The sequence below is a fragment of the Pempheris klunzingeri genome, chromosome 14 (genome assembly GCF_042242105.1).
Source record: "Pempheris klunzingeri isolate RE-2024b chromosome 14, fPemKlu1.hap1, whole genome shotgun sequence".
In the NCBI taxonomy this organism is placed as follows: domain Eukaryota; kingdom Metazoa; phylum Chordata; class Actinopteri; order Acropomatiformes; family Pempheridae; genus Pempheris; species Pempheris klunzingeri.
In genome coordinates, this window is record NC_092025.1 from 24,704,629 (window position 1) to 24,718,186 (window position 13,558).

A 13,558-nucleotide genomic window follows, 5' to 3' on the forward strand; every position below is an offset into this window, starting at 1 on the left:
CCAACGACACACAGAAGAGTTAATAACAGTAATAATAGCTTCAAACACCACAAGGCACATTATGGTGAAAAGAAGTAAATAGAAAAGTAGTAATTCCCAGAACGGCCCAACGCCAGTCAGATTTTCAGCTCAAACTGGAGCAGCACCAGATCTCAGACACTGGGTCATTACTGGGACACTGCTGAACCCAGTCTTTTCTCTCCTGATGCAATCATTTAATCATTTAATCATTTAATCATTTAATCATTTAATCGTTTTAGACTCTCAGAGGCAGCAGAGGCCGTCACAGGTTAACGAGGATTCAGAGAGAATCCTGCACAGTTTCTGAGAGACAGAAACCGTCTGCTCAGAGAGTGATGAAGAAAGAGTCTAAACGAGCATCATCATCATCATCATCATGGCCCTGTGTTCACACCTGTATTCAGTCTTTATCTACCTGAAGACATCTGTGAGGTTTCTGTTGCCTTGTTGGACGTTTTGGAGAAATTAGATCCTGAAAAAGTCTTCAAAGGAATCTTTAGTGTTCCAGTGTTCCCAGCGTACAGAGAGATGCCAAACGTGTCACATGTTCTATATCCTGTTTGTCTCCAGTCATGTTTACACACCACACCATTAACGCCATGAATACATTAAAGGTTTCTTATTAAAACAACTTTCTCTACTGATGTCTGTGGATGGCTGGTCTTTTTTATGCACTCATTCATTATTATCATCATTATTATTATTATTATTAGTAGTAGTAGTATTGTTGTTGTTGTAGTTTTCACACTTCTGCTCTACATGTTACATGCAGATGTGCTTTTCCCTCCACGACGTTTCTCTGACAGCTTCAGTTACTTCGCAGATGCACATTAACACAAAGTCAATACATAACTGATAAATCATGACATGCTGCTGCAGGAAAAACAGCCTCAGACACAAATCACCCAGTAATGTGAAATATATTCTCCTGAAACTTTCTACCAAGTGTACTTTTACTTTTCCTACTTGTGTTTTGATGTTAATACTTTTCAGTACTTTTATTCCTGCTGTCTGAGCTCAGCACACAGACCAAAGTTTATTACAGACCATTTTTCTTATTAAAGAGATTCATGGACGTCGGTGAGCAGAGCCAGAAGATCAGTGTGACCACAAACCAACAACTGTCTTCATCCTCTTTTCACTTCACTTGGTCCTATAAAAGGACTCGACCAGGAGAGCCGACGTCCTTCTGCAGGTCCCAACACTCCCAATACAGGTTTGCTCTTAACCAGACAGTTTGTGTTCTCTGAAAACTTGAGTTCAGCATCAAACAGCAAAGTGTTCATGTGTTAGTAGCGTCTGTGCCTCCTGTGTCTGAAGCTCACGTCCATAATTAAATAGATAAAGAGTTTTCTTCCAGCGCAGCAGCAGATGGAGCTGAAGAGCCGTGAAATCCACCAGAGCACCAGAGATACTGTGAAGGACTCAGTCCTCTGCACTGTGCAGGGACAGAATCAGCATCAGCAGGCCTCAACTATTCTAGTTCACTGCCTGTCTCTTCATATTTCACACAGCAGGTCTGTTCTGTTTGTGTGTTTTTGAACAATGAACACAATGACACAGTATTCTGACCTGGTGTTTCATGGTTCAGGCCCTGAATCGTATCGTAGCTCCTGAATCTCCACACAGAAGATGCTCATTAAATACATTTGGTCGATGGCGCTGATGTCGTTTAAACAGTGTTTTATTCTTGTAGAAGAAGAGACAGTAGATCAGTTTGACCCACTGCAGGAGGAACCTGTAGTCTCCTACAGTCCATACAGACACAGTCAGCACGTACATTTATTACACTGCCCCCCCCAGACCCCCCAGACCTGGTCTTGGAAAACCATCATAGCTCAAACTCAGACTTTATTTCAGTTTGTTTCAGGCTGCAGCAAAACAACCGACGTGATTTTAATCCTCATTGGACTCGAGCCGGACCTACATAACTCTGAGGCAGGATACATGGGGGTGATAAGGCCACTGGGCTTCCTATACACTCCTGAATAGCAGAGCTTTGGCTGTTGTAACACTTTGTTGTGAACAAACCATAAACTGTTGCATGCTGGGAGCTCAGGGGACGCCGCCGCCCCCTGATGGTCCACTGGTTTCATCACTGTGAGCTCCAGCTGCCACAACAGCCACTAATGAGCTCTCTGAACCGGAGCCTCACTCCAGCCTGTTTCTGATGGTAATTACCGCCGTGGGAGCAGAGAGGTGTTTATCAGCTCGCAGGACGATGATGATAACGAAGCTCCGGGGACCCACGGCGCCGTCAGAGCAGCATAACACACCGTCCTCCGGTCCACGGCAGGGAAACTCCACCCTGGACAGGTTTAATGAAAACTGAATAATGAGGTGAACTCTGACCTTTGCCCTGATGATAATCACTCCAGGACTCTTCCACTACAGACACATCGGGGCCTGAGGCTGTTTTCCATAACAATATATTAGACATTAGACGCAGGGATATCTCAACGTTTCTTCGAGCTTAAAGAAACAGTGCGTGAAGAAATGGTGTTCCCAGTTTGCTGTGGACGACCCCGACTGTGCTGCACACCTTTTGGATGATCTAACACAAGCCTCTGCAGGTTCAGAGAAAGAGGAGATGAAATGTGAGGGTAAAGAGAGAAGGCCAGCGGCTCCCTGTCCGCTGGCCCCTGAACGCCTCACTGCAGCGTTTAATTCTATTAAGCTGCTGGTCAGTGAGACACCTGGGAGCTCTGAGGCCTCCAGGACGCTAATTACAGCCCCATAATAACACAGGATTCAGTCCAGGAGCTCAGACAGAGGCAGAGGTGATTCACCTCCGCTGAAAACATGTGAGCTTCATGGAAAAAAATCCCAGTTTGACTCCATGAACACAGAGAAAACAACTCTGGAGTCACCACAAAGAGCCACAAAGAGCCTCCATCGTCACTTCCTGTCAGCTCTTTAGCATCAAATGAGCCATAACAGGCAATAAATGGATTTATTGTTTGATACCTTCCTCTGATTGGTCGGAGCCTCCTGTGGTCTGTTGCTATAGACGTCATTCTGGAGGCTGAAGCAAGAAAATCATTATTAAACCAATAAAAATGTTTTTGTGTCCAGTGGTTCGTGTCTTTAGGACAAGCGATGTACTGCACTAATGCACCACTGCAAAATGTAACCCCCCCACCTCCTCCTCCTAATACTGAGCTGTACATTATGTGCTTTATAATCTATTGATTTAAACTGTGAAATGAGTTTGATCATGAGAAGAGCAGCAGGTGAACAACAGGCTGCTGCAGCTCGACCTGATCGTCCCTGCAGCTCACAGCTGCTCACATACAGCCACATCATTGTGTTCACAATCAAACTGTGTTTTCAGATTCCCAGATTCCCAGGAAGTGGCTCTTTAGAGAGCTGCAGGGGGCCTTTTAGGGCTGGAGGGGGGGCAGGGATCACCGTCAGTGATGGACACTCACAGCACAACAGCAGGACCATTAAAGGTGAACTCACTGTCCTCCACCTGTCAGAGCATCATCAGCGGGAGGAGACGTTCTTCTCTTTGTGTTTAATGACACACTGAATATTGTTCTCTAAGTTCTGCTCAGATGTTTGTGTGTCACAGCTCCTGACGGACGTCTCTAGTCTTATTATCCAGGGTTATAAATCTAAATGACCATCAGCCTGACAAACGTCTGGTTTTTGGGGGTTTTGACGCTTTCTTACAGACCCGTCCTGCTTTGGATGGAGAACTCCACCGTCCTCACTCCTCTCAGGCAGCCCATCGTGTTCCAGCTGGAAGGCTTCTCCATCCTGCCGTCTTCTTCACGCACGTCCTCTGTAACTACGTGGTGACGCTGCTGGGGAACGGCGTGGTGATGTGCGTCATTTTTATAGACAAGAGCCTGCACAGACCCATGTTCGTAATGGTGTGTAACCTGGCGGTGTGCGACCTGCTGGGGGCCACGGCCGTGCTGCCTCGCCTCATGATGCACCTCCTGATGGGGCAGAAGAAGATCGCCTACGTCCCGGCCATCGCCGAGGCCTTCTCCGTGCCTTCTCTGTACCTTCTCCGTGCACACGTACGGCGTCGCAGTGCAGACGATTCTGTCTGCGATGTCCTACAACAGGTGCCTGTTTCACCTGCTGACTGAAGTTAGAGTTACTGGGCCTTGACATGTTATGAAGGGTCTCCAGTCGGCGTAAGAAAAGTGTTTATTAGTTTCTAAAAAGTTGACAAACTGTAGATCAGATAAGAAACCTTGAGAGGAAAGAAGCCACTTGTTCTCTGATAAAGACACCTAAAGAAACCGAAATGATTCCTGACTGCTTGTGAAGCTTTGCACCAAATAATAAATAAAAACCCTCCTCTGTTCATTTTGCAGCCAAGTCTGTTTCTGAGGGAAGCCGACACTGTGGGGTGTTTCTGATGCATGCTACTGTGGTTTTCATGAGTTTAACCGTGCTCTCCCTCTGCAGATACATCGCCGTGTGCGAGCCGCTCAGGTATCACGCCATCACAACGTCGGCCCGGCTGCACGGCTGCTGCACCCTGGCCTGGCTCAAGGCTTTCATTAAAGTCACTTGTACACTCGTAAAGCTGAACTGAAGCACAAACTAGAAGAGCTGAATGTGCAGTACGAGGCTGTGTGGAGGTGAAACATGGCTGCATGTTGACAGCTGACGTGATGTGAGAGGTGTTGAGATGAGATCATTCCCCTGAAGGTCGAATCACGTCTATAAAGACAGCAGCTGATCGTCAGTGCTCACTGCAGTGGTGACACTGAAGGCTGATTCCCCTCAGTCACTGCAGGCTGTTTCACACGTCCTAAACCTGGTCCACACATTCGGCTGCTGGACTTTGCAGGTGTTGTTGTTGCTGATTTTACTGCTAGAAACGTTTGTGCTTTGCTGTAAAGCTGCTGCAGTCATTGAATCCATCAGGCTGCAGTTCTGTTCACCACATTCTGTATTTCTACTATGCATTTCATGTCTATGCTTGAGTTTCTTCTGTATCATCTGTTGTTCTCAGTATTAATGTACAAATGACACTGTTTGTATAAACCAATAAGATGTGTAGAAACATTATAGGAGACAAATAATCTATAGAAACTATATGCTATGTGCACAATCCCCTATAATCCAGGGAAGCTGTAAACTGATGTCATGATAGTAATGATTTAGCCGACCCATCAATCAATCTTTATTGACACAGCACCAGTTCTTAACAAACATCGCTCCCATGCAGAGCAGAGCACGTGAGCAGCACTGGTTTGAACTTCCTTGCTTTTTTTTCTTTCAGGTTGATGGAAAACTACACCTACAACAGCTTCACCCTCCAGCTGGAGGGGTTAAAGGTCTCAGAGGGAACCGTCTACCCCGTCTTCCTCTTCTTTTTTTTCTCCTACATATTCATAATGGTGACAAACGTGGGCATCGCTCTGCTGGTTTTCATTGACAAGAACCTCCACCAGCCCATGTACCTCCTGTTCTGCAACCTGCCCGTCAACGACATCCTGGGAAACTCCATCCTGGTTCCCCGTCTGCTGTCGGACATCCTGCTGCCTCCGTCCGAGCGCCTCATCAGTTATTATGAGTGTGTGGTCCAGGCTTTCAGCACACACATGTTCGGCACCACCTCCCACACCGTGCTCATGATCATGGCCTTCGACAGATACGTGGCCATCTGTAACCCCCTGCGCTACGCCGCCATAATGACCAACAAGATGGTGGTGAGGCTGACGCTCTCTGCCTGGGGGGTGGCCTTTGTTTTGGTCGGGATCCTGCTCGGTCTGACCGTACGGCTGAACCGATGCAGGACTCTGATCACGAACCCCCTCTGTGACAACGCCTCCCTGTTCAAGCTCTCCTGTGAGAGCGTGTTCATTAACAACGTCTACGGCGTCACGTTCACCGTGGTCCTGTTCACAGCTTCCATCGGCAGCATCGTCCTCACCTACGCTAAGATCACAGTGGTCTGTCTGACCAGTAAGAACAAGTCTTTGAACAGTAAAGCCCTGAAGACCTGCAGCACTCACCTGGTTGTGTATGTGGTCCTGCTGTTCAGTGGCATGTCTATCATTTCCCTTCACCGCTTCCCTCAGTACTCCGACTACAGGAAACTCTGCACTATTCTGTATCACATCATCCCCGGCAGCCTCAACCCCATCATTTACGGCGTGCAGTCCAAAGAGATAAAGAAGTACTTTTCAAAGTTGTTTAAGTTCAAGAAGGTTTTGCCATCATCATAAAGTTACACGTTTCAATATGAATAACGTAAAATGTGACCCGTCCCATGTTCCTGTGTTTCTCTCTTCTCAGTTTGTATATGCTGCAGGAAACCCATGAATAATAGCTACAACATTGTAGGAATAGTAGATGCAGCAGTGCGTCTCTCTCCTCTGTGGATCTGCCCACCCAGTATTTTCACTTTGTCAGATTTTATCTGTAGAAAATATGAAATAATAATAGTCACAATGCTGCTATCAGTCAAAAAGATAAAATGCACAACAACCAAAGTTTTCAGGCAGGGAAATGTCTCCTAAGCATCCAGAAGGTTTCCAGTGCCGGACCTTATGGATTATAGACTGCTGATGTGGAGGTTTTGGTTTGATAGCAGTATTTGTAGTATCTTAGTATCCTGAGCAGGAAGAGTTCACTGTGTTTGAATGGTTGTTTTAAAGTCAAACATGTCAGAGGGAGTCAGACAGACTTTATTCCTCTCTTCAACTTTTTTTTCCTTTTTTCTCACAACATTAACACAGTTTAGATCCTCCCTTTCACAACAAAAGACCCCCCATACACACCGAGTTAATGTATAATTCACTCCAAGCATTTCTCTGACAGAAAAATAGTTTATGTTGTTTGTATGAACCAGAGCTCAAACAGCTGGTTAACAGCTGGTTAACAGCTGCTGTAGTGGATCACACAGTCTGTATGGAGGTGTCTTTTACTGTCAACACAATTATTTATCAATAAAAACTATTCAAATTGGACTATGATTGTTACTTTAATGCTGCCATATTTGGAACTCACTCACTGCTTATTTGGTCATGAATATTTTAATGATACAGAGAAATATTATACAGGTCTGAATAACATGTAGACCCCTGGATGTTCAGTTCAGTTCAGTTCAGTTGACGTCAGCAGGTCAGAGTCCTTCTGATGAACCTAAAACAGAATCAAAGGACACACGACTGACTGAGGATACTTCAGACCCAGTCCTCTTTAGAGCCACACCGCAATAGAAGTTCCCAATTCCTAATACAAGGTCCACCTACTTTTGCTTTTTGCTTTCAGCATCTTGTGGCCTTTTGGAAGTTTTTTTCTGTTTTTTGCGGATGATACCATTGTATATGTCCCAGGCTCCGGCCCAGGCGGTGGCTCGTCTTCAGTCTGCATTTAAGTCTTTCCAAGTAGCACTTGGCTAGTTTTAAATGCAGAAAAGACTGAGTACATGGTATTCTCCACCTCCACCTGTGACTCTCCTACCATTAAGGGCACATACAGTATATCGCTCCTGCTGAGCCTTACAGAGATTTAAGAGTTTGGCTTGACTCACATTCAACATTTGACCCAAAAATTTAAAATCAAACTGCGTTTCCTGTGTAGGATTAAAGGTTTTCTGTCTCAATCCAACCGTAAAACTATTGTGCAATCAACCTTCATGTCTGTTCTGGACTATGGGAGATATTCTGTGTTGCCATGCGGCTCCATTAACTCTCTATCACAGTGTGTTACACTTCATCACAAAGAAATTCAAGACTCATCACTGTTCTTTAAGAAAAAACATAAAACCACACAAACAATACTCAAGACTCCTTTTAGCTTTTTCCTAAAACAAAAGAACCCAATATTATTATTAAACTTGCAGTAAAAGACTGTGGTTGGTGGTGGGGGGGTTAGTCATGTGTTAAACAAACACAAGCGAAGCAGTTTTTCTGTGTGTTTCCTCCCCTGAGAACATTAATTACATAATGTTTGAAGGTTGGCCTGAGAACAGTCATGTTCATAAAACTGACCTGGATCATTGAGCTGTTGAGAGGAAGGAAAAACCTGCAGCCTGATGCACTGAAGGCAGACAGGTGATCACCCACAGTTTACTGTACCTGAACCAACACGGCTTTTCTTTTACCTCTTCTCATGAAATGATTGTGACAATGTGATTTATTCTTGATAAACAAAGTTTATATATTCTCAACTTTTAAGCTTCTCAGCTTTAACAACATTGGTGGTATTGAACAATTATTCCAACTTTAAGGGCAACAGTGTATATATATGACATTTTATTGTTGTTTGACAGTGAATTTTTATGTACCAACATTTTTGTGCCAACAGCAAAATCATTTTCTTCTCTTGTCTATACATATTATATATTACTACATGCACATAAAACTTTACTGTAAATGTAATGTAAGATTATAAAGTCAGCTGTACCACACATGCATGTTTGAAGGAATCATACTGTTCTGCTAATATTGTGTAGTAAGAAGCTAAACATACAAGTTATGAGTGTGACTATTGTATTATTTTCAACATTGCAGAAGGATTTTGTATTAGGTTCTGTTTATTGATGCTGTTTTTTTTATTTCTCTCTTCTGATTATTTTTCAGAGAAGCTCAAATGGGAAACTATACGTTAAACAGCGTCACCCTTCAGCTTGAGGGGTTAAGAATCACCAAGACTACCAAGTACCCGATCTTTGTGTCTCTGCTCTTGGCCTACGTGTTCATCTTAACTGCCAATGTGGGTATTGTGGTCTTGATATGGATGGAGAGAGGCCTCCGCCAGCCCATGTACCTCCTCTTCTGTAACCTGTCCATAAACGACGTGATGGGAAACTCTCTCCTGGTTCCCCAGCTGCTCACAGACATCCTGCTGCCTCCGTCCGAGCGCCTCATCAGTTATTATGAGTGTGTGGTCCAGGCTTTCACCACACACATGTTCGGCACCAACGCTCACACCGTGCTCATGATCATGGCCTTCGACAGATACGTGGCCATCTGTAACCCCCTGCGCTACGCCGCCATAATGACCAACAAGATGGTGGTGAGGCTGACGCTCTCTGCCTGGGGGGTGGCCTCTGTTTTGGTGGCAATCCTGCTCGGTCTGACCGTACGGCTGAACCGATGCAGGACTCTGATCACGAACCCTTACTGTGACAACGCCTCCCTGTTCAAGCTCTCCTGTGAGAGTGCGTTCATTAACAACGTCTACGGCCTCACGTTCACCGTGGTCCTGCTCTCATCCTCCATCGGCAGCATCGTCCTCACCTACGCTAAGATCACAGCCGCGTGTCTGAGCAGTAAGAACAAGTCTTTGAACAGTAAAGCCCTGAAGACCTGCAGCACTCACCTGTGCCTCTACCTGATCATGCTCGTCAGTGGGATGATCCCCATCACCCTCCATCGCTTCCCTCAGCACGCAGAGTACCGTAAGATTTCAGCCATTCTCTTCAACGTTGTTCCCGGCAGCCTGAACCCCGTCATCTACGGGCTGCAGTCCCAAGAAATACAAAAGTGTTTGTCTAATTTATTCCACCTGAAAAAGGTTACACCAACCTTTTAATACTTTATCTTATAGGTACGTAAGCTGTTGTGATAACCTCAATTATAATAATTGACCATAACCTTAAAACTGCAAAAAGTAGGTATAGTGACTCCTTCACATACATTAGATACTCAAATATGTACTTAAAGAACTTTTATCTGTGACATTTGATACAAAAGACCTGTTTATTCAAAGAAACGTGAAAAGAAGAGAGGTTCATACAACACTTTGTTGTGTAACTTCATGATGAAGGTGAGACTTCACGCTCCCTCACTGTCCTCCGGTTCTGTGTCTCTGTCATTAAATGAAGGATCTCGTCATGCTGCTTTACTTTAATGCATTTTTCTTGATATTTAGTTGAATGTTATTAAAACAATTAGAAATAGTTTTTCCTCAATGTGACAAAGAAAAGTCTAACTGAGTTAATGGATTAATTGTTTAGAGTTGCACGTGTGCTTCAGATAATGATGTGATATTTACTCATCGATGTAAGGGACCTTCAGTTTATTATTTATTGTAGTGTCCCATAAATCCATCCAATGAAAGATTTCCCAGCCCGGCCGAACATTGATGTTTAACAGTTTAACGTGATTAAAACATGAAACCTTTCACCGTGAAACGTGACTGTTGAGGTGTAATTGAAGAATTGAGTTTAATTACATGTCCTGTTCACCATTTAGGCACAGAGACGCAGCCCCAGGTCATATTTCACCCGTGATCCCTGCGTCCACTAATACTTTAATTAAGACGGAAATATCTTAACCACTGTTGAATAGTTTGACATCAGGTCCACATAAGCAGAGATGCACGACTGTCCTTTGTCTTTTGTCACTTGGACCTCTGAGGGTTTTCAAAATGAGTTTGCTCAGCAAAAATGTTGACATGCATGAACTGAATTATGGGGCAGTAACAGTCAGGATTATTTCCTAAACATGTCCCAAGCTACAACACATGCTAACAGCTATATATAAAACCTTATTTCACAGGGCTGGTAGCACACTGGGCCTCTTTCCGGCTCTATTTCCCAGTTAGGCTGAAATACACAGCAGCAACAAGTAAAGTCAAGTAAAAGCTCTCTGTGTTCACAGGCCAGTGGCACAATGTGTGTTAATTAAAAAAGAAGTACTTAATTCAACAGCAGATACTGACAACTTGCATTGGATACGTTTTTATTATTATACATAATATTATTATTTGATTTATTTTATATTATTATTATATTTAAATGCAGAACTAAAATTCAACCTGAATGGTTAGCAGCAGTATCAGGCTCTTACGGTAACACTACAGTGGTTTAAATGTTTGTTATCAAACAAAGCATTAGCATTAGCTTTAGCAGCAATTCACGCTAACTGAGTTCACAACTTATCTCTCAAATTGTTTAAACTAGATTCTATTAAATCAATTTTCACCACAATGCACTTGTTTGTACAGCTGGACATGTTTTTATTTCTGTGACGTACTCTGTGTTAAATTGTTTAGTTTTAAAGTTACATCACAACTTTTGGTATTTGGTATGCTAAAGTTAACGTCACTCCGGCCTCACACGGGGCACCACAACACGTTTATTAATCGATTCAGTTAACTTAATAACTACAACCAAGTTACCATGTTGATACCTACTTGAAGGCTTTCAGAGGTCTTGACGGAGTAGAGGTTGGTAGTATTTACTCTTGTACAACATTAAGGAAGACAGCATGTGCATTAAAACATTTATTAAAACTAAAACTAAATGTGCCTGCTGTGACAGGGTCATGTGCCACACATTGACCAATGGTGGCAAGAGATTGGGTCCATTGTTTAGCACATGGTTGTGAAACTTCAGAGGGAGCCTGTACTTTAAAAGACAGAAGAAACATTTGCTGGGGCCCACAAAAAATCACGACCAAATTTTGTACAAACGTTTGAGGCTCTCAGACGATGTATCATAACGACTTCAGCGACTTTAACTCTCCATGAAGTTCACATTTATGGTTTTAAGTGAAATGTCTCCTGCTAAACATCAGCATGTTCACATCGTCATTGTGAGCGTAGTATTAGCATTTAGCTTAAAGCTAACAGCAACACTGCAGAGCTGCTAACGTGGCTGTGGAACAGTCTGAGTGTTTAAGTCAGTATGAAAGCTTTTAATTTACCATTTTACAGCAAAGTAACTCTGAAACTATGAAAGAATCTCAAAGTTATGACTCAGACTAACTGATCCGGCTTAGTGCAGCTTTTCCCCAAAGATTTAAAGATCACACACACACACACACACACACACACACACACACACACACACAGGCAATTAACTTAAACTAAGCGCCTATAATGAATCTTTAATTAGGAGGTCAGACATTTGAAGCACACAGTTGTTACCTTGGCAACAAAGACAATTATTTTTCTTGTGAGAAAAATAAGATGTTTGCAGCCAACAGCAAAATAGGTCCCTTTGGTATTATTTTACCGTCCTGTGTACAATTTATATTTTAATGAAAGGGATGTGATGTAACTTAGTGTAATTACTCACCATAATCCCAAGAAAAAAAGGTCACTTGCTCTTGAAAAGGCAAAATGTGGACCGAACATGAAGTCTGAAGGAGCAGCACAGATTCAGGTACGATGATGATCTCTTTTTAAATATTTTACAGACCAGGAGCAGATATCTGGACTTTTATGAAGGATATTTTGAAGGAGTGGTGTTTTGTGGTGTGCAGCTTTTAAAAGCTTTTTACTGACTTTGTCATTGTTGCTGTCGGACTGAACTTGTGCACAGATGGAGTCTTTGCAAGCTTTTTAGTTTTGCAGTGTAAATTATTCTGCACTTGTTGTCTGTTGGCAGCAAGTTTATCTCCATCCACTCCTCTGTCCGTCCGTCCGTCCGTCTGTCTGTCTGCTGAGGAGAGATGGAGCTTTTTCCGTCTGATATTTCCCCTGAACGCCCCGGAGGTCTGTGAGTGTTCGCTGCTCTTCACTCAGTGACTGTAGTTTATGTCCAGTGAAACCAAACGTCACCACGATACCATCAGAAGTATAGAAACTAGCTGCAGACAGTTACAAATACAAACACGTTATTTTCACAGCTTTATTAGAGAAAGTCTGCATTTATGTCAGCGCTGAAATGATCTTCACTTCTAATCTAAATACCAAGAAATGATTGATGAGATCTTCTAACAATCTTATAGCTGTAAACTACAGTCATGTGTCTTGTTTTTTTTATTTCACCAGTTCAGTTATGATTTATTAAAAGACTTAAAGAAACATCTTCTCACAGATCTCATCCGGTCTGTGAGCTTCATGTCGACTTCATGTCCTCACTGTTGTACCAATAAAGCTGAATGTGTAAAGATTATTGCAAAATCAAACAATTTTCTACGCTATTTTTCTTGTATGAGCATCTGATTATCGATTGAACACAGACAAAAACATGAACGTATCCCATAACGCTGCTCATACGACAGAATAATAAATGATAATAAACTTTATTCATGCGGCACTTTTCAAAAACAAACTTACTAAGTGTTTTACAAACAGTTCAGGACATGAAGTGAATCAAATTAGACCCTTAAGATAAAAACAAAATGAAAGAATAAAATATAAAACAGAGAAAAGAACAGTCACATTAATAATAAAAGTGATTTCAGCTTTAATAAAAAGCTTTTTTAAAAAGAGGAGTTTTAAGAAGTGATTAATGAAATAATTAATGAAAGAAATAAAAATAATGAATGTGCAGTGTAACAATACCTCACATTTACACTTTCTGTCATTCTGCTTTTGAGTTTTCTAGAAAATGTGATGAAGATTTTAGATCTTTCACTTTCACACTGTAAAAATAAAAAGTCCTGCATTTAAAATTCTAAAAGCACAAAGTGTAAAACTATTAGTACAAAAACAAAACTACCCTGATCATTACAATGCTAATGCATCATAATCTGATTATTATTATTATTATTATTATTATTATTATTATTATTAACGGTGTTATGAATTGGTGCTCTATAAATAAAGATTGATTGATCGATTGATTGAAAAGGGTAGGAGACATTAATCACAAAAT

At 42.3% G+C, this 13,558-nt stretch overlaps 2 protein-coding genes across 2 annotated transcripts; both read left to right on the forward strand.

Moving 5' to 3' along the window:
* Positions 1-5,252: 5,252 nt before the first annotated feature.
* LOC139212887 (olfactory receptor 2B6-like) lies at positions 5,253-6,224 on the forward strand. Its single transcript, XM_070843449.1, has one exon. It carries the CDS (start codon positions 5,280-5,282, stop codon positions 6,222-6,224), a length of 945 nt encoding a protein of 314 aa, XP_070699550.1. The 5' UTR covers positions 5,253-5,279.
* A 2,371-nt stretch (positions 6,225-8,595) lies between these two features.
* LOC139213424 (olfactory receptor 52D1-like) lies at positions 8,596-9,540 on the forward strand. The gene has a single exon (XM_070844111.1). It carries the CDS (start codon positions 8,596-8,598, stop codon positions 9,538-9,540), a length of 945 nt encoding a protein of 314 aa, XP_070700212.1.
* The last annotated feature ends 4,018 nt before the right edge of the window (positions 9,541-13,558 follow it).

Bases quoted from the DNA above. Each gene is read 5' to 3' on its own strand.
- LOC139212887 (XM_070843449.1), top strand. From the start codon at position 5,280: ATGGAAAACTACACCTACAACAGCTTCACCCTCCAGCTGGAGGGGTTA.
- LOC139213424 (XM_070844111.1), top strand. From the start codon at position 8,596: ATGGGAAACTATACGTTAAACAGCGTCACCCTTCAGCTTGAGGGGTTA.